The 22,243-nt window shown below is 32.2% G+C and overlaps 1 protein-coding gene across 3 annotated transcripts; it reads left to right on the top strand.

Moving 5' to 3' along the window:
* Positions 1 to 1,612: 1,612 nt before the first annotated feature.
* On the top strand, positions 1,613 to 21,430 carry LOC145333828 (uncharacterized). Of its 3 annotated transcripts, none has more exons than XM_080179082.1 (7): positions 1,613 to 1,749; positions 15,124 to 15,177; positions 17,455 to 17,601; positions 18,009 to 18,079; positions 18,542 to 18,635; positions 19,132 to 19,260; positions 19,849 to 21,430. In XM_080179082.1, the coding sequence occupies exons 1-7, from the start codon at positions 1,697 to 1,699 to the stop codon at positions 19,892 to 19,894; spliced, it is 594 nt and encodes a 197-aa protein (XP_080035208.1). In that variant the 5' UTR covers positions 1,613 to 1,696; the 3' UTR covers positions 19,895 to 21,430. The 3 variants fall into 3 exon arrangements, with proteins under 3 accessions (XP_080035208.1, XP_080035209.1, XP_080035207.1); XM_080179083.1 differs by lacking the exon at positions 1,613 to 1,749 and adding an exon at positions 13,475 to 13,520; XM_080179081.1 differs by lacking the exon at positions 1,613 to 1,749 and adding an exon at positions 13,558 to 13,672.
* Positions 21,431 to 22,243: the final 813 nt, after the last annotated feature.

The raw sequence follows: 22,243 nt of genomic DNA, 5'->3' as shown, positions 1-22,243 counted from the left end.
AATTTACTTACAAAATTGTTTGTACTGATGCATTAATATTCTGCTAATTCAGTTCTGACAATCTACAAGTGTCAATGTTCGTTTGTTCTTCCATTTCAGAGCTTCGCTTTTATGGATGTTGTCATCCTTGTTAGGCTAAGAATAAGGTTAAGTTTAAACAAGGGTTAAGCTCGAGCCCCGCATTAAGAAATAATAGGGAAAGGGGGGTCGGTGGTCCAATCGACGGTTCGAGGGATCATACCAAGGTTAATTTATTCTGTCTGTTCGTTACAGAGATCTTACAAACGGACAACAACGATTTATATTTGATATACTCTCCTATACCCCCCCCCCCCCTACCACTTCAAGGGGTCTTTAGATGCCTCTAACGGCGTAGCCGCTAGTATGTAAATAAAATGTTTGCTAACCATAAAATTCATTCTCATAGTTTTTGGCATTTCCAAGCTTTTCTGTGTAGTTTACAAAAAACAGTGAGATAAATAGATGGATAGATAGTTAGATATATGTATATATAGATACAAATACATACATATATATAGATAGATAGCCAAAATTAGGCGGACAGAGATCCTATTATATAAAGTATTATGCTTTTTTTCTTTATCTTTAGCAAAGTATTTATCTAACCGCTGAACCCATTTGGTTCTCGTTTACAGTGAAGCTTCTAATAGGTCCAGGGAAGGTTTATAACTACTTTGAGGGAGGGTATCTTCATCCTACCTAGAGAAATCACCCCTAGAAAAGCATTACCCCCCCCCCCCCAAAAAAAAAAAAATATATTTTTTATCTGTTCGTTTTAAACTTAAATCTAAATTGATGGAGCCACTTCCCCCACCCCCACCTTAAGTGCACTTAGAGGCTTCTAGGGGGCGGAGCCGCTCCTAAATAATGTTTAAATACAAATAAATAATAGGAAGATATTGATATATAGCTAAAATTAGTTACTTTGTCCGAACACTTGCTTTATGTAATTTCTCTAAATATATTTAGCTGTGTGAGTAATGAAATGATTAGTACAAAATTGACCACGGTAGAGTTAACACATTCTAATTCAAGTTATTTTTGTTAATTTTCTTATTGTTAATTTTAACATAATGTAATCGTCCTATTTGTATTAAACCATGTCTGCAGGATATATTTCTAATATGAAAGTAAAAGGATCTGTGTCTGCCTGCCTGTCCTGAACCGTCTCTGCTACCGCTGAACCGATATGGTTCTCCTTTTCAGTTTAGCTTCTTTGGGTCCTGGAAAGGTTTATAACTATTTTTGGGGAGGGTAACACCCAACATTCTCCCAAGAAAAATCGCCCCTAGAAAAACAATTTAACTCCCTAAGAAAAGGAATATTTTTTTTGTATTTTATTTTATAAGTGAGAAATAGAATTAGGTTGGTACAATTTATGATAGGCTTTTGAAATTAGACGTGGAGAACCCTATGGCATATGTGCACCTTTTCTAATGTTTTCCAAACGTTTTTCGTTTTATGACGTTAACCAAAATTTTTATTAAGATACGAGATACACTTTGGTGCTATATGAAATAGACCATCTGAATTTTTTTTATAATATTACATGAACTCAATAATCACTCTGCCTCTTCGTCTGTTTAGATGTTCTTGCAGCTCGGTAATTTATCAATTAGTCTATGTATGCTTTGGATGATGTTATCCTTGTTTTCTTTTTTAAAAAGATTTTACAATGACAATTAGCCAAGATGATGATGCTCTCTCCATGACTTCTGATGTCCATAGGTAAGTTTGTCATCATCTTATCGGTGTAGCTACTCTTTAACTAATAGTTGCTACGTCCCTACCCTCTAGGAGAGGGCGGGGCGGTGAGAAAAAAGCCTAAAACCACCTGGAACCAAGTAAATTATGAAGTTTATCTGAAAAATATAAATTAATTCGACCCGAAATTTCTGAGATCATTAACTTTCAGACAAAAAAAACCTTACTACTATACATTAAAGAATGTGTCTAGTCTGTTCATTCCTCCATTTTGAAAATACCTTATCGTCCTGAATCCCGTCATAGCGGAAGATATACGAAAAAGTCTGTTGATTATTTTTTAAAAACAAATGTTAGCTTGTTATAGCTAATAGGGATCTAAAGGAATAAGACAATGGCCGATAAATTGATTTACGTCCTCAATAATGATACAAAAAATTACCCCTTCTTTAGATTACAATTATTGGTTAAAAAGTTTGAACACTAAACTTAATAACAAACCTATCAAATTTTTAAAAAAGTTGTTAATCCAACGAATAACAAAGTTTTATTATAACATTTTGTATGATAATTATTGTCCTTGTAAAAAATCCCCTAACTTTCCCTTTTTAAACCGACCTTCAAAAACTTCTTGGACTATAAAATTACGTACGTCCGTTTTCCTAAACGGAAATAAGAATATGTAATTATTAACTGTTTGATTAATTGTTTGTAGCCACGCTATTCTATGAATAGGGTATATCACTCTGAAGACGGATATGAGAATTTGTAATTGTCTGTTTGAGTAATTGTTTAAAAGCTTTATCTGAACAATAATTACTGAATTTATTAATTGTAGAAGGGGTAATATTGTGTGTTATCATTTGGGGACGTACATCAATTTTTTGGCCATTAGATTCCTTGGAAGGTGTGAATATTGTTTTGGTGGGAATGATGACACACCGCCGTAAGGAATACATCAAGACACTTGTGTAAAAATCTTATTTTGCATCATCTACTTATTTAGTATTGATTTGTTATTTAAGATAATGATATTTTGAGAAGCAGTGTTACTCTATAATTAGAATTGTCGTTACGTTTTCCGATGACTAGTTCATTAGTTAAGGATCTTGGTTAATATAGTTATATTGCTTTCGATATTAAGGATAAATATAATGCAACTTAAAATGCAAATTGCTTAAAATTAAGTCAGTTATGAATATCTTTTTTTAAAAATCAAATTTAGTTTTTTAGGATCAGGGACGTCCAAGCTTTTTATTTTGAGGGGGATAAAATAAGAGGTTTCAAAGTTTTTTTTAAGGGGGTGGTTGTGTATAAAATAATGTTTGATTTAGATTTTGAGTAAGGTAAAATGATGGAGGGTTTCAAACCTAAGATAGATAGATAATTTTTTACAAAGATTTGTTTGTCTTTTCATCAAAGTGAAAAATTTCAAATAGTCTTATGTGAATTTTTTGCAAGTTTTGAAAAAAGAAAACTTAAGGAGTTTTGCAAAAACCAATCATTAAATTTCTTGTGGTTACTAATCAGTAAACAGGGATGAATAATATAAAAATTATATAATATTTGATTCTTTTCAAGTTAATTGCTATCTCTACTCTTGTCCAAGCAGCCAGCTGCCTTTAAACATTTGTTTATCCGAATCCACTATTTTTAAAACTATTAGCCGCCAGTAAGTCAAGTAAACAATCCGCAGCCAAGCTGTCCACTTTTATGTCAATAGCAGATTTGCTTAAAATAAGAAGCTGCTGAAACTCAATCCTTATAATAAAGTAACAGGATGTTTGTGTGTTTGCGTGTTTGTGTGTTTGTCTGTACCGAAGGATCTCGCTAACCGCTTAACAGGGTAGATTTTCATGGATCCCGGGAAGGTTTATAACTATTTTGGGGGAGGGTACCACCACCCTTCCAAGAGATATGACCAAAAAAACTTTTAAAAAGCAACATAAAGAGATATCGTAATATAGAGAATTATCGTAGAGACTTTAACAAACAAAAACATTTAAAGTGCCACTAGAGACCAATAAGCTGCAATGGCAATAGGACAACCTTCAGTTGACAAAACTCAACTTATTTGGCATTTTCCAACCATGTATCTGTTTAAATTTTTAAAAAGTTTTTTTTCTAGCATAAAGAAACACCTACTTAAACATTTGATATATACGCATCATTGGTTAGAGTTAGGTGCAGGAATCTAAAAGGATAAGACAATGGCCTATAAATTGATGTATATCTCCAACGGTGATACACAAAATTAACCATTGTGTAGTTTTAATTATTGGTAGAAACGTCTGGACACTCAAGTTAATAAACCAACCAATAAAAGTCCCCAAAGTTGTCAAGCCAACGAATAAGAAAACGTTATTACAAACTTTGGGGACTGGTGCAACAAACATCTCAATGTCCCCTTCCTTCCTGGTTAGATGCCTTTTTTTAACAAGCATTGCAATTTCTATGGGAAACTTGTAATTTCTACACTATAAAAATTACATTCCATATATGAAAATTTTATTATAACTTTATATTTTAAAATTTATATGGACACTCAAGTTAATAAACCAACCAATAGAAGTCCCCAAAGTTATTATTATTATTATTAAGTTATTATTATTATAAACTTTGGGGACTAGTACAACAAACATTTCAATGTCCCCTTCCTTCCTGGTTAGATGCCTTTTTTTACAAGCATTGCAATTTCTATGGGAAACTTGTAATTTCTACACTATAAAAATTACATTCCATATATGAAAATTTTATTACAACTTTATATTTTAAAATTTATAAGAAACATTAAGGAAAAACTCATTACTTTAGGAATACACAATCTAATACTTTGAATTGTAAATAAGATTTAATAAAAATAAATATCTTTTTTAAAGTTCAAACGTTTATTTTATTAAAATAAATATTGTAATTACTTTTTCTACCATTTTTTGAGAATAGATGCTTTCTCATAATTTGTAGGATCTCAAATATCGTTTAAATTAAAGTCTCCAAAATGTTTGAATTTTTATTAATTTTTCATATACATCAGATCTTTAATTTTTTTATTGGCTAGAATTTCCAGTCCAGTTATTGGATGTCTAGTTAGATTTTGTAAGTTTGTCTTAATACATTTTGCGTATCTTGGCTATTTCAAATAATCTTTTTAAATTCATTTTGCTTAAAGTATCCAGAAAAAATATTTCTAGACGTTCAAATTGGGATCAAATAAAAGTCGAAAGGACAATAATTTTTCATTAATTTTTAAAAGGCATAAGTTTTTATGAAAACAAATCTTGTATTATTTGGCAATTTTACACGTATTGGCAGTTTATTTAATGTATAAATGTCAAAACCCCCTAATAGTTATTTATCGCATCGTATTACAGAAAGTTTTCCGCGGATATTAAAATAGAAAAATTATAAGATTTATACCTGTTTTGTTAGACCCGAGGGGTCGAAGGGCTGGGTCAATAAAACTGGTATTATTTTTCTGATTTTTATCTTAACATTCGTGGAAAATTGTTTGTTATACGATGCTATACATTATTTTTCAGTATGCCTAAAAACCGGTTCCAATCCAGGGGATATTAATCAGATTGTAGCCATACTTAATTCAATTGTAAACATTTATTTATTGCTTTATTTATTAAACTTTCTCTCAGCAACATTTGTCAAAAAAATGACAGATAATGACTTCCTACTAAATATGTAATTATACAACTTTTAATTCGGACAATAGATATGATATACGTGGATATTATAACATGGGGAAAATTGTTGTCAATTTTGGTTGCTAACATTGGTATCATTTATTGGTAAGTTTGTTAATTCAGTAGGAGGGTAGAGGATGGGGAAAAATTGGTTGAAGTATGAAATAGTTGTTTTAAACAGATACAAGTTTCACTTTATTAGAGTAAATGATAATCTGGTGTAAGATCCAAGTAATAATAAATCCATTATTCTCTGTCCGACCGTAAATTTAGGGTCAGTAAAGTAAAAACAAGGACATTTCTGTCCAGAAGAAGTGCAGTAAATAACCACAGTTATATAGTATCTTCGCCATAAAATAGAATATTTAGCGTAAGTGAGAAATCTAAGAAAACAGTAAAAGTGTCTGACTATGACGTCAGAAAAAATTAACAATTAACCAATGAGAAGCCAGTATTCACAACGGTAAAATATATAGCGGCCTCTCATTGGTTAATTGTTAATTTTTTCTGACGTCATAGTCAGACACTTTTACTGTTTTCGAAATCTAATAATCATTCAAATCAGATAATCATTTACCTAAAAACCTGCACCTATTTTTTTTGTTGTAAATTTTTGATAATTTCACGTAAACTAATTTTTAAACCATTGTTACCGTTTTTCTAGTCTATCCAGGGGCTCTAATCATTAGAGCCCCTGGACTAATCCTAAGGTTTTTTTGCCCACTACACAGTGAGCCCAGGAATCCAACTTTGTGGAAAAAATTATTTTGCCCAAAAATCGAACTGTAGAAAATCAATTATTTTAAAAGTCCATGTTAATATTCATCATATTAGAGGAGGTTTGCCATTTTAAATTAATGAAAAATATAAAAAATTTAAGTTTTTATGGCCTTCTGAAGTTGTTACCCTGGAATTCACGAAATTTAGATACAAAAATCTCCCAAAAAAATGATTTTTAATTTTTTTTTATTTTACTTGCCATTTAATCAAATATTAACTTAGGACGTAATGTAATACCATTTCAGAAACGTCGTGCAATTTTCTAACGCTGGATAACAAGAAACTAAATAGCTTTGTATAAAAAAAACCTCTTAAATCCATATTAAAGAAAGTTGGTGAAAATGCAAAAAAGAGCACGTTGAATATTTTTTAAAGCTCTGATTCAAATACCTTGATCTTTTTAGCAACGAGGTGAAAACTTTTAGGATTGATTTCTAGCATTATTTAGGCAATATATAAGAGGATCCCGTTGGTCTTATTAACTTTCACTTAGTTGCTTAACCTCTATAGATATTGTTGTAAAGGTCATACGCAACCTTATTGAGCTAAATTTAGTGTAGGTATAATCTTTGTATAACAGAAACCGAATATGTGTGTGTGCTAAAGGATCTTGCTAATCACTGAACCGATATGGTTCTCCTTTAAATAGGTTCACCAAAGTCCTGGAAAGGTTAATAACTATTTTATAGGAGGGTACTACCACCCTCTAGAGAGAAATCGCCCCCCCCCCCCAAAAAAAAAAATATTTTCTTAAATTTTTCTTTTTATAACTAAAATTAAGACTGGATGTTTGTTGACTCAACCCCCCCCCCCCCCAAAAAAAAAAAAAATATAGGATATGTAAATATTCCCCCCTCCCAACAAAAAAAAATAAGTTTTTTTTTCTTTTTAAAAATAATTCTGCCAGCAGTTATACTCTATAGGCAAGATTCAGCTCTTGTCATCCTATTGGTCAATTTTAAACAAAATCCGCCAGCAATCAAATTGATTAACTTTAAATTTAGTAGAAAGATCTTAACTTTTTTGTGGAAAATGAGACAGCCAGCCGGGCCGGAGACAAAGAATTATGGGGGGGGGGGCGGATAATTTGTGGGGGAGGGAGGGCAGCCCAGACCAGCCTAAATTTTTACAAAAAAATAAATAAAGTAGTTCATCTATTTTAAGCTAGTTAAATCATTTAATTCTAATTTAGGGAAAAATTTGTCAAAGTATCAAAATTTAACATTTTTTTGAGGGGGGGGGGGATGTTTTGCCCCCCTCATCGCCCCTTGGGATGAGGGGGGGGAGACTTTTAGGTTATAGGAATTTTTCTTATATATATATCAAAATACATTTTGTAGAAATAATTTTTAAAATAAGCGAATTAGAAGAAAAATATCTTATTTTTTCACTTTTGGGGGGTGAGTTTTAACCCTTTTCCAGTAGCCCCAGTGGGGGTTTAGGGTAAATTTTGTATTTTTAATACAGAGTACTCTAAATTCCTTTCAATTAAAAAAAATAATTGAATTTGATGGAAAAATGAGAAAGTTAGGATAAGAATTATAAATATTATACAAATTGGGGGGGGATATCTTGGCCCCCCAATCATCTTGGGAGGGGGGAAGGGGGAAATTTTGTTTATTCTGTAAAAGATACTATAAAAACCTTCCAATCAAAAAAAAATTGTTCGATTTGGTTAAAAAATAAGGAAGTTATTAATTTTTTCCACAAAATTGGATTCCTGGGCTCACCGTGCACTATCCTTACGGAACTCTTAGTAACTTTACTTAACCTAATCCGTCTAAGAATATATATAAAAAAAAATTTTCTCTTAAATGTACTTTTTGCCTATACAATTACTATATAACAATTTACTGTTTTTATTATATATAAATTTTGTTAGCTTTTTTGCCAAGCTTTAAATTTGATTTAAATTTTTTATATTGGTTGGAAGATTTTCTTAATTGTTCATAAATCTAAAAAATATAATTCCTCTTTCTGACTAGTGGACCATATAACACCCTTCCATGGGATCTAAAGGGATAAGACAATGGCCGATAATTGATTTACATCCCCAATTATGATACACAAAATTTTCTAGATGATCTAGATTACAATTAGTGGTTGAAAAATTTGAATACTCAACTTAATGAACCAACCAATCAAAATGCATTTTAAGTCCCCAGATCTTATTTCAAAACTCTGGGGAGTGTAACAAACAGTTCAATGTCCCCTTCCTCCCTGCATATTTTTAACTTTTTAAATACACAAGTTTCCAGCCAATGCGGGAAGATTCATCTATGTAGGGTTGCTCCAGTTTGTACAGGTTTTTCCTAAAGTTTGTATTGGTTTTGATCCACTTTCAGTTTGTGGGGAAATGACAAATCAAATTTTCCGGTATAATTCAATGATTTACTGCTTTTTAGAAAGTATCATAATAGAATTATAAATTATTTAAGGTTTCAAAATTTTAGCAGCGCAGCTACTGTATGATTAGGGTATGTCTGATCGTCCTTTTATCGAAAAGTGTTTATTTAGTAATTTAATCGTATTGGCACTATCACACAAAGCCCCCTCTTGATCACTGGTACACCCCACCCCATCCATTTTTTTAAATAGGAAGGGTTAGTTTTTCTTTTGTTTGTTTATTACTTATGTACTTTTGTTTGTTTATTGTCGAGTTAGGTTAGGTTATATTGGGTAAAGGGACGACACGCAGGGTAAGGTCACCCTAAGTATATGCCTTACATGGTTATGTTTCCCGCATTGACTATTATCTAAAGGTGAAAAAACTACCCCCTCCTTATTTTCAATTTTTTTTCAAAAATAAGGGGGGAAGGGGGGCTATCTCTCTTTAACTTATCGTTTCAAACAAAGGAAGTTGGGTTCAAGTTCTAACACTAGAAAAATCCAATAAAAAAGCTCCAAAGAAAGAGGAAGAATAAAGATAGAAATTAAAAATAGAAATAAGAAATGTATTGTTATAATCTCAGAGAAAAATTGATAACTAATTTAGTCACAAAATGTTTTAAAAAAAATTATTTACAGAATAATAGTTATCTAACGCCTTAATGTTTTAAGTGACTGACTTACTCCATCCAAAAAAAAACTCACAAATTAAGGTACATTAGAAAGCTTTCTTGACAGAAATAAACCAATAGCTTTAGCAGTTGTCGAGATTTAAAGAACATCGAAGTTTATTATCCTACAATTTTAAGCAACTTTCTTAGAAATGACAGATTTGATTTTTTTGTGCTTTAATTATATATGTCTTGTGGAGGTTTTAGGCTATTTCCTTACATTTTCCCTACCAACCCTTGCCAATGACAAAGGAATTATAGTTAGTAAGGGTTTAAATAACTGTATGTCCCCACCCCGTGGACCAAGTGCCGACTTTCAATTGGATCTTTGAATATCTAGCAATAGCATCTTTAAACTTAACACAGCCAAGAACAGAAAGTAGTTTGTTAGTAGACGAAAAAGGTTCCCAAGACAGGGACTGGTTACATATCTATCCGTATACTAAAGTAACAGGATGTCTGTTTGTCTGTGTGTTTGTACCGCAGGATCTCGCTAACAGCTGAACCGATCGGGTTCTCCTTAACAGGGTAGATTCTCATGGGTCCCAGGAAGATTTATAACTATTTTGGGGAAGGGTACCACCACCCTCCCAAGAGAAATCACAAAAATTTAAATTTTTTTTACGTTTCTCGATTTAACAAAGAGAGTTCAACAAAACATAAACGTCAAACAAAACAAAAAAATATTTAAATATAAAAAAAACATTTAAAGTGCCACTAGAGGCCTCTAGGGGCGTAGCCGCTAGTACTTATTAAATCTATTATAATTCGAAAAAAAACAATATTTTTATTCAATTTACTTTTTCTTACATTTTTAGCTTTTTAAAGATTGTTTTGTAATTGTGTGTAATGATCATCTTAATGATGAAAATTCTGCTCACTAGACCGAATTAGACACCTGTACATCAGGCCAGAAATCTAAAGGGATAAGGCAATGGCCGATAAATTCAAGTATATCCCCAATGATGATACACAAAATTACCCCTTCTGTGGGTTAAAAATAGTGATTGGCACATTTTGACACTCCAATAAATGAACCAACCAATCAAATTCAATAAAAGTCCCCAAAGTTGAAAAGCCAACCAATAACAAAATGTTATTATAAGACTCTGGGGATATAGTGTAATAACCAGTCCAATGTCCACTCCCCGCCCTCTGACATCAAGCAGAGGACAATGGAGTTTGAATAAATCTACAACTCTGTTTTCCTCTGATATTTTTCTGAAGATTATAGATTTGAATAAATAGAAGGTTAAAAGATATTTTACCTGTTCAGAAACAAATATTTTAGAGATTTAAAAGGAAAGACAAAGACTTAATTAGTTTATAGTTTTTATCCTTAATAGAAATATAATTACTTGGATGTTGCACCAGATTTCCATGTGCTCTAATAAAGGGATGCTCACAGCTGGCTTTAATAACAATACCCCTTATCTACCCCATTTATACCATTCTCTACCCTCCTACTGGATGAACGAAACGACAAATTATTAATGTTTATATTACCAACCTAAATTGACGACAAATTATCCCCTGTCAATTTATCCACGTATACTAGACTATATCCATTTAAACATAAATATACCATTTATTGGTATATTAGTGCATATTCGTCCAAGGGTATTGGTAAAATGGCGTTTATCCTCTTCAAACTTTGAAACCTCTTTTTCATTTTACCCCCCTAAAAATAAAAATCTTGGAGGTTCATGTATTGATGTTTGCCCTAAATCCTTATACTAAAGTAACAGGATGTTTGTGTATCTGTGTGTCTGTGTGTTTGTTTGTACCGAAGGATCTCGCTAACCGCTGAACCGATCGGGTTCTCCTTAACAGGGTAGCTTCACATAGGTCCCGGGAAGGTTTATAACTATTTTCTTGGGGGTGGGACACCCCACCCCCCCCCCCAAAAAAAAAAATGAAAAATACCCCCTCCCCCCCAAAAAAATTTTTTTTATACTTTTTCAAAAAAATCTAATATAAGAAATTGGGTTATTAAATTCGACTCCCCCCCCTCCTCAAGTGCCCCTAGAGGCCTCTAGGGGCGTAGCCGCTAGTATGATAAATAGAAACATCCCTTTTCTAGATTCAAACTATGTGTTGCAAATAAATGGCCGACCCCCTGACTCCAACCAATTGAACAGGATATATACAAACATTACTTGTTGAGTAGGTTTGCTATACATGCATAAATAACTATAAACTTAAAATACAAGTAGTTTGGTATGCGAAATTATTGATTAAATAATAAACAAAAATTTTATCTAGGAAAGGAATAGTTATTCATCGCATCGTATTATAGACAGCTTTTCGCGGATATTAAAATGAAATTTTTAAGGGTATAAACAGTTTTTTTTATTTATTTATATTCGTGGAAAATTGTCTGTAATACGATGCTATACATGCCTTTTCATTATGGCTGAGAACCAGTTGTAATCAAACGATAATTAATCGTTTCCAAGCCATACTGAAAAATAAATTCAGTGGTTTTAATGCTTTTTATCTTTCTTCCAAAATTCTGTGTGTGAAATTCTGTCTTTTGTAGCTTTTAATCATAGGTAGAGACGTCCAAGCTTTTTATTTTGATAGGGATAAATTAAGGGGTAAAAATGAGGGGTTTCAAAGTCTGAGGTGGGTAAACACGTCTTTACCCTCATCCTTGGATGTCTATGATAGGAATGAGGGTTGTAGAATATTTGTCAAAGACATTATTTCACTCAAAGTTTAAGAAGATTTATACTTATATCAATAAATCTTGATTTTAATTTTTAAAGAATTAGTTTTCCTTTTGAAGCATTATTCTTGTAGAAGTCCCTGGTCATTGAAAAAAACAAAATAAACCAGACGTCAATAGGATAAAATCGCGCAATTTGTTTCTCTGTCTTTGAGAATGAGTCAGATATAGGAAAAGGCAAATTGAAAAAATCGATATAATATTACTTGGATGTTGCACCATATTTACATGTACTATTTATAAAGTAATACTAGCAGCTGGCGAAAATATCGATACCTCATCATTCCTTCCCCTCCTAGATAGACGAACTGACCAATAAATTAGGCAAATTTTCCCCTGTCAATATATCCATTTGTTCTATATCCATTATTAAAAGGCAAATAGGGAATAGGAAAGTTAAATCATTTTTAGTAGCGCAGCTACTCTCTAACAAGCATCTAGTTTCATAGCATATTTCAAAAATGTCAACTTAAATTGTAGAAGTCTACATGTATGTACGTATGTATGTATGTAGCCTTGATTCAGCTCTGAAGTTAGGATTCAGATGCACGAGGAGTTCGTTGAAGTCTATACATCATCGTGGAGTTCATAAAATGGTTTTTTTTCTTGCTTAGACATAATTATAAAAAAAAATTAAATTTAAAATCGTATATTCTTTCAAATGTAATTATTTTTTATAACTTTCGTTGGGAGAATATGTTAAGTTTTGAAAAGCAACTTCCCTTTTAAACCAAAACTCAAGGATTTCAAGCATATTGTTTGTATTCTTATGGAGTACGGTACCCGTCATATTAAATTGATTTATTATTACTTGGATCTGACACCAATTTATCAACTCTTAAACTTGTAGCTGGCTAAAATAACGATCTTCCTTCACCCCCCCCCCTCCTCCCACTGGATGATTCGATGACCAATAAATGATGTTTATGTTAGCAACCTAAATTGACGACAATTTTCAATTCCCCTGTCATAATATCCACGTACAATATTCTATATTCATTTCTGTTTTAAAATCTTCTGACGGCAGAAGTATAGATTAAAAAATGTCGATTGTTATAAAAAGATGTAACGACTGCAGCTTTCTGTAGATTGTTTGTTATTTTGTCCAAAATGGCAGCTGCGATTTAACCTTCAGAATCTAGCTGCCATTTGGATTCTGGTAAAAAAAGCCTGGTAAAAGGGAGGACAAATTTTGAAAACCTTTCTTCAGCCGAAGTATCCCGATTAACGTTAAATTCCCTTCGAATATTACGTCATTTTGAATATTTCGGCCAAACGTTGTAACATTTGTACACTTTTATGAGGTACTTTTGCCAGCGTTAAACAAACGTAGAATAATTTAACTTTTGTTAATAAAAGATTTCAGAAAAAAATCTGCCAAATCATTTCTGAAAAACCTATCAAATTTTTGCAAATATATCCCCCAAATGACGAAAAGGGAATAAAAATACAATTATTAGTTTTCATCGATTAGATTAGTTTAGTTTATATGGAGCTTTCATTCAACAACATGTTCGATAGTAATAATAAGTATAAATTTATATTATAGATTATAATAATAAAAATGAAAGCTTTTAAAACATAATTTTCTGACTTTTAATGGTTTTTATTGAACCGTTTTCTGTGAACAATCGAGGCAAGTTTATAGTGAGTAATGACTATAGACATTTGATAAGCAGTAGGTGCTGATATTTTTTTTAAAAATAGCGTAGCTACTCTATATTTAGTGAATGTCTCTAAATTCGGTTATTATGAATAAAATAAGTATGTCATATCAAGTGATTTATTGACAAAACATGCCACAAATTGAATTAACTCATTTTCGTAAACTCCACTTATGATATCAACTTCACTTATGATATCAACTTTTGCTAATATTTCTTTCGTACCTAACTGTTATAGGAATCATCATGCAAGTATGATAATTTTAACATGTCTAGATTATTTTTAAAAAAGCTACCGACCCTAATTATAGAAAAGCCTTAAGTAAAATGAATAAGAAAATTAAATATCCTTTAATGGGAAACTTTTTCTTTAAATTGAATTTTGTTGTCTTTACGAATTTCTAATTTTCAAGTGTTTAAAATTTTAAGTAGCGCAGCTACTCTGTAATTAATGTGTTTTCTTTTGTGTTATTCATTTGTCAATTTAATACATCATTAACAAGATTATCTAACTAACAATTCGCTGCTATTTTTTAATTTAAATCAAATTATTACAGTAATCTTTACTAGCGTCTACTCTCCTAAAGGCCTTTAGGGGCACTTCAAAAATATTGGGTTGAATTTGACCCGTTTATTATTTTCAAAAAGAAAAAGTTTCCGAGGTGGGGGATTTTTAAACCTTCCCAGGACCTATGAGAAGCCACATTGAAAATTAAAACCAAATTGGTTCAGCCAAAGTTTAGAAAGAACAATCATTACAGACACACACACACACAAAGACATTCTGTTACTTACATAGATTGTAAGCCTATTGTCAGTGCGGCTTTTATGGAAATTTTTTTTCTTGTTTTCTTGGTACTTTAACACCCACATTAGCTTACCAATGACAAATGTAATAAGCAAATAACTTTTTTTTTATCAAAAGTAGAGAAAGTAGTTTGTTGCAGGGATCTAAAGGGATAAGACAAAGGCCAATGATGATACACAAAATTTCCCCTTCTATGGATTAGAATTAGTGGTTGAAACGTTTGAATACTCAACTTAATTAACCAACCAATCAAAATTCACCAAAGTCTCCCAAGTTGTTAATCCAACCAATTAGTAAACGTTATTATAAAACTTTGGGGACTAGTGTAATAAACAGCTTATTGTACCCCCTTTCTCTAATGTTTTCGTCTGTATGTAACTTAAAATCTCTTACTCCGCTAAGGGCCTATTCATTCATTCACTGAAAACTATTATTACTGCGCTTCTTATGGACAGTTTAGATTTGAAACCTATTTATATCTGGAGAATTAGAATTGGTTCTCTGCTATACTGAGTAATCATATACATAAAGCATCGTATTACAGACAATCAATTTTACACAAAATTTAAATATCTTATAAATTTTCATTTTAAAATTCGCGGAAATCTGTCTATTTAACGATGAGATAAATAACTATTAGAATAATATTTTTTCTGTTTAGATATTGGAACGATGAAATGACAAGCGGACGAACAAGCCCAGCTTTAAGTAACAGGTAAGTTTTTTATATGTGTGTGTGAGGGGGGGGGGGATTATTAACACCCCCGTTAAAATTAAATTGTGATGTCCTACCTTCCCCTTTAAAACCCTTTAAGAAATACACCCCCTGGTAAAACCCTGTGCATATAGATTTATAATTTATAAAATAGAAATCAATTATTTTAAAAAAGATCATTAAACCTTTCAAGCTAAAGTGCATTTGCGATGTGACGAAACAGCACTTACTTGTTTGACAGACATACAAAGTTAGCTATAGAAGAGCTTCTCTGCTAATAAAGATATGAAATACTTTCTGAATGCTAAAAGCCTAGACACTATAATAATTATATTTTAATTCTAATTAATTCTTATATTACAACCATTAGTGTCATCATATATAACAAGTATTTTACCATTACAAGTATAATTATGATGCTTTATAAGTAACTAGTGCTACGCCCCCCCTGGAGGCCTCTAGGGGCACTTAAGGAGGTGGAGAGGGGAGTTGAATCCCAAAATCCTTTTTTTTTTTTTTGGGGGGGGGGGGTTATAGGGGTGATTTATCTTGGTAGGGTGGTGGTACTCTCCCCTTAAATAGTTATAAACCTTCCCGGGACCTATGAGAAGCTACTCTGTTAAGGAGAACCCGATCGGTTCAGCGGTTAGCGAGATCCTTCGGTACAAACAGACAAACATACCTGAATAAATCATCTATTTTTCAGCTACTGATCGTACTTGTTCGTACTTTTTATACTAAAAATCAAACCTTTTTATGTCTTCCTTCAATGCTTAGTTGAGGTAATATCCCCTTAGAAATATTTTTTTCAATTTTGAAAAATTTTACTCCCCCCCGACAGAACTATGAACTCTGGCCGCGGCGCTCTGCAACCTTGCCTGCCCAGCCGCAGCACTCGGCAACCTTACCTGCCTAGCCGCAGCGCTCGGCTCATTAGCCTAAAACCTAACCTAACCTAAAATAGTTGTTCTGTGGGGGGGGGGGGGGGGGATAAAAAGAGGAGAACGCCGAAAGTATAGACCCCCCCCCCCCTAAGGATTACTCTGTAACCAACATAACCTAACCTAATCTGACCCTAAAGTATAAAACAAACATACGAATAAATACCCCCTCCCCGCTCATTTTAGATTTATATAGAATATAAGGAGGAGGGGTTCTGTGCTCATATAGGCACTTAGAGGGAAACCGCTTCTTTATCTTTCTTATTTCCAAATATGATTAGGTGTATAAATTTCCCTAAGGCCAAGTCTTTTTATAAGTTTGTACAATGTAAAACTAATTGACAAAATAAGTTATTATAAAAGGATTTATAAATGTGATTTTTTTCTTTTTTTATATCTAGAAATGAATCTAGAAAATATCTATTTTATATTTTTTTTTATCTAAAAGTCTATGAATACATTTTACTACACAACATTCTATCTATCTATCTACCTATATAACAATCTATCTATCTATCTAACTATATAACAATCTATCTATCTATCTAACTATATAACAATCTATCTATCTATCTAACTATATAACAATCTATCTATCTAACTAACTATATAACAATCTATCTATCTAACTATATAACAATCTATCTATCTATCTAACTATATAACAATCTATCTATCTATCTAACTATATAACAATCTATCTAACTATATAACAATCTATCTATCTATCTAACTATATAACAATCTATCTATCTAACTAACTATGTAACAATCTATCTATCTAACTATATAACAATCTATCTATCTATCTAACTATATAACAATCTATCTATCTATCTAACTATATAGCAATCTACCTTTATATCCAACTCTATAACAATCTATCTATCTATCTAACTATATAACAATCTATCTATCTAACTAACTATATAACAATCTATCTATCTAACTATATAACAATCTATCTATCCAACAACATAACAATCTATCTATCCAACTATATAACAATCTATCTATGTAACTATATAACAATCTATCTATCCAACAACATAACAATCTATCTATGTAACTATATAACAATCTATCTATCCAACTATATAACAATCTATCTATGTAACTATATAACAATCTATCTATCCAACAACATAACAATCTATCTATGTAACTATATAACAATCTATCTATCCAACAACATAACAATCTATCTATGTAACTATATAACAATCTATGAAACAAAATATGAATTTTACATATTTAATCAGACTTTACAAATTGTTTCGTGCATGTTTGCACTTTTCAGATGTCAATGTAACAACTATACAATCTATCTATCTAGTTCCCAGACAATGTCCGGCTCGACCCACAGTCCCCCACCACCACAATCTCCCAGCTCCGAGAGTTCTGAAGATCAAGGTCATGCTATTGGTGCGTCGCTGATGACCTCACCTGAAAAATCTATGGGCAGGGGCCGTAAACCCCACAGGTAACAAATGGTAGCAAGGACGTCCAAGCTTTTTTCAAAATTTTGAGAGGGATAAAATGAGAGGTTCTAAGGGTTTGAGAGGTAATTTTATTATTTTTTTCAAAAAATTGAATGGTTTCAAAGGTTTCAGGGGGTAATCTAATGTATTTATTTTATATAGAGTCTCAAAAATCAGCCATGTGACGTCATAAAAATGAGGAATTATATATCTCTTATTTAGGGGTTTTTCTTTCCCACTTCTGCTCTCATCTCCCTCATTTTCATGACGTCACATGGCTGATTTTTTAGACACTTTGTCCCTCTACTTCAAAGTGTTATTTAACTTATTTTTGATAGAGATTGTTTTCTAATAAAAAATCTGCTTTTATACACCTAGTGGCGTAAATTTAAACTAATTTATTAAATAGGATGGCCTCCAGTTTTGAGTTGAGTGATGAACAGCCTATGCATGTCCCTTCCAGAAGATCTAGAGATACAGGTAGATGAAAGTACCAGGATGTCTCTGTGTCTGTATGTAGCTTAAGATCTTACTTATAGCAACTTTAACCTCCCAAGACAATTTGCCCATAGAAAAAAACCTACCATCCCACAAATATTTTTACTTTTTCATTTGAAAATCCATTTTAAAGTTGAAGGTCGACTCAAGCACCTATTTACTAGATTTCACTCGAGTCCTCTAGGGGCGTAACCGATGGTATAATAAAAAAATCATTTCCAAGAATGGCTTCGATTTTAATTGATATCCGCTGATTTAGAACCGGTTCTCAGCCATTCAGAAAAAAACAAATATTTATAGCATCGTATTATAGACAACTTTCCAAAAATATTAAGAGAAAAACCATAATATTAATACCAGTTTTGTTTTTCATTTTAATATACGCGGAAAGCCATCTATAATACGATGCGATAAATAACTTTAATAATAGTTTAATCTTTGAAGGTGATAGTTTCGATGCCCTGTTCGGTGTCCCGCCAGCTAAACCTGTTTCTACCAGGAGGTGCTCTTCCGCTGCCCCTGTTTCTACCTATCAAAGGTATTTTATTCATTACTCTATTTAATTTTACTATGAGCTATGTATTTGAAGAAGTACGGAAACTAGGAAAATAACCATAAACCAATTTTAGATATTATAATTAAATGGCCTAAAACCACCAGGGAATCTATAAGCAACTTCCATAAAATAAAGAACTGAATTGGTTCGGTAGTTATCGAAATCTTAAGCTACAGACAAAAAACCTTACTACTTTAAATAATAGAATACTAGATGCTTCGCTCCTATGCAAAGGAGGCCAGGAAAATAGCCAAAACTTATCTAAAGAACTTATAAAAGCGTCAATTAAAAGTAAAATCAATTCGAAATAGACAAAAAAATCTAATATTTTTATTATAGCATGCATTTGGATTAGAATAAAAATCATAAAATTTATACCAGTTTTGCTTCGCTTTAGAGATACGAAACTTGTTTTAATCTTATACTATCTCATTTCAATATTCGCGGGAAGCTGTCTTTAATGTGATAAATTTTGCAGACGCAACAGACGAGCCATGCCAATCAACCCGCTGACAGGTGAGGTCCTGGGCTCCAGTACCCGCACAGGATTGGTTGAGGTACCGTCAGCACCCACTCCGGTTTCAGCCGCCATTCCAAACTTTTCCAGGTAAAGAATTAGATTCAGCTTAAATCTGCCCCCCAAATATTATTATAGATTTATTTCGCTTGTTGGCTATACCTTATTTCTAAAAAAGATTAGAAAGAGTATATCTGTGTTACTTAGAATCTCAAAAATAGCTTGGTTGATTCATAGACGTGGGGGAAAGGGAGTTGTTACCCTCCTCAAACTTTTGAAAACCCATTTTACCCTCCTCAAAAGCTTACACTTCTCTGGTTTACTTTCCTTGTACATTCGTATTTTCATATCATGACATGTCTTAGTGTAATAGAAATGGCCGGACATTCTAGTGTATTTAGATGAAGCAGCTCATTTGTGTTGCATGACGTCGTTACTCAGAATCTCAAGAATAGCTTGGTTGATTCATAGACGTTCGAGGATGGTGGTAAAGGGGTGTTTGACCCCCTCAAACTTTGAGACCCCTTATTTTAGCCCCCTGAAAACAAAAAGCTGTTTGATTTTCGTAGTACCTAAGTTTAAAAACCTTCCCAAAATACCAACGAACTGTAATTATATTAACTTCGCTACAATAAAAAAACGGTTATGCCTAGTAATTAATTTTTCTATGTTATTTAGGTTCAAAAGACCACCGCCAGGTGGCTATGCTCATCAACTTTGGTAAAAAAATCAACAAAGAAAAATTACCAAACTAAATTTCAAACAACTATTTCTTGTAAACGTGAGGCAGCTTATTGAACCTAATAAAAAATGACCTAATACGATACATATGTACAATGAAAGGGCCAGTTTACATTTTACCATTGGTCAATTACAATGTTTACTTGCCTATCATTGGTCATTTGTATTGTATGATGTCATTTTTATCAGGCACTATAAGCTACTTCTGTAAGATTGGCTGCAAGATTTAGAATCAATTCCTACATCTTCTCTTATTGGTTGAGTTTTCCAAGGCTTATCTGCTGTTAAATTACTATGAAACAACCAAATACCCTGGTACTTTAGAAAATTAATTCTGAATCTTCTCCATACTAAAATAAGCCTTTAGCCATACTAATTCTATATGTACTTATGTTTCTAAAGTGTGGAAAAGGTTAAGAAACTAGTATAAGTGTAAGTCATTTAGACAAATGAACTAAAATATTCCCCCTTGAGCAAATTTTTGTTAGATGTGTCTAAAGTAAGTTTTTTCCACATCAATTTTGTAGCCAACAAAGATTTTTTTTGTAAATATTACAGACAGTAATGCACAAAAATACAATTATTATATAACTTATATTACCTATGTTACGGAATACCATATTAAACAGTAGCTGTAAAACCAAGTATTTTAAATTTATTATTTATCGCATCGTATTATAGACAGCTTTCCGCGGATATTAAAATAAAAAATATGAGATTAAAACCAGTTTTGTCAGAACCGAGAAGCCGTTGGCCCGGGCTTACATAGGTGGTATTAATTTTATAGTTTTTTTTAATATTCGTGGAAAATTGTCTGTGATACATGATTTTTCCGTATGACTGAGAACCGGCACTAATCCATCGGATATCAATCGGTTTCAACTTTCAAAGCCATACTAGAATAGTTATTTCTCGCATCGTATTATAGACAGCTTTTCGCGGACATAGAATGCACAATTATAAGATTAAAACAAGTTTTTTAGCCCCGAGGTGCCGAAGGCACCGGCTAAAAAAAACTGGTTTTAATCTTATGATTGTACATTTTTATATTCGTAGAAAGCTGGTTATAATACGATGCTAGACATAGTTTTTTCGTATGGATGAGAACCGGTTCCTATCCACCGGATTCGAATGAATACGAGAATAGTTATTTCTCGCATCGTATTATAAACGGCTTTCCGCGGATATAGAAAGTACAAATATAAGATTAAAACTAGTTTTTTTAGCCCCGAGGTGCCGAAGGCACCGGCTAAAAAAACTGGTTTTAATCTTATGATTGTACATTTCTATATTCGTAGAAAGCTGGATATAATACGATGCTAGACATAGTTTTTTCGTATGGATGAGAACCGGTTCCTATCCACCGGAATCGAATGAATACGAGAAAGTAATTAAACATTTTAATGTATTATTAACATTTTTACATATCCCTTTTGTATTATTTTATAACTTTGAGAATACATTTTTAAAATTGTAGTCTTTGTAACCGTTTTGTGAAATAAATTTTATATTAAACATTGTTTATGTTTTCGTTCTTAGAAGCGAGGCTGCTCTATATCGGTTAGTGTCCTTCTGTCTGCCTGTAAGTGATGAAAGTATGTCCCAGGAAGGAATGGCGGGAACATTATACAATGTACATGAGTTATTCTATTCCATAAAGTTTTATGAATAAGTTTTACAGTATGGCTTTGAAACCGGTTCTCAACCATACTGAACATAGCATTGTATTATAGACAATTTTCCACGAATATAAAAATCATAAAATTTATGCCATTTTTGTTAGCCAGGGCCTTTTTTATTTTAATATTCGCAGAAAGCTGTCTATTTTCATTCTTTTGCTAAAAAACTTAGGGGACTTTTATTTTTTTTCTAGCATTATCCAAACTTATATACCAAATAATTTATTGTACACTAAAGAATTAATATTTTAAATTATTACTATATATTTTATATGGATGTAATTATTCTTGTTTTGATATAAGACTAACGGCTATGCTCCTAAAGGCCTCTAGGGGCACTTGAGGAAAGGGACAACCGTCCCAGCCATTTTGGGAGGTTTTTTCTTTTCTTGTGGCGATTACTCTAGGAAGGGTTGAGTCCTCTACCCCAAAATAGAATTAAACCTTCCCTTCACCTAGAAGAAGCTTCACTGTAAAGATGAACCATATCAGTTAAAATCCTTCGTACACAAACATCCTGTTACTTTTTTATATTAGATTTTATCAACTAATTTTGGAAATGATATTATGGATTGCTTTTCCAATATTTTGTCCGTTTTTATGTTTTTCTCTTTACACAAAATCTTAGAAATTCCAAATTTCTGAGATTTTAA

This window comes from Acartia tonsa, chromosome 12 (assembly GCF_053477335.1).
Source record: "Acartia tonsa isolate MP-2025a chromosome 12, ASM5347733v1, whole genome shotgun sequence".
NCBI lineage: Eukaryota > Metazoa > Arthropoda > Copepoda > Calanoida > Acartiidae > Acartia > Acartia tonsa.
This window is presented reverse-complemented; position numbering and strand designations above follow the sequence as displayed.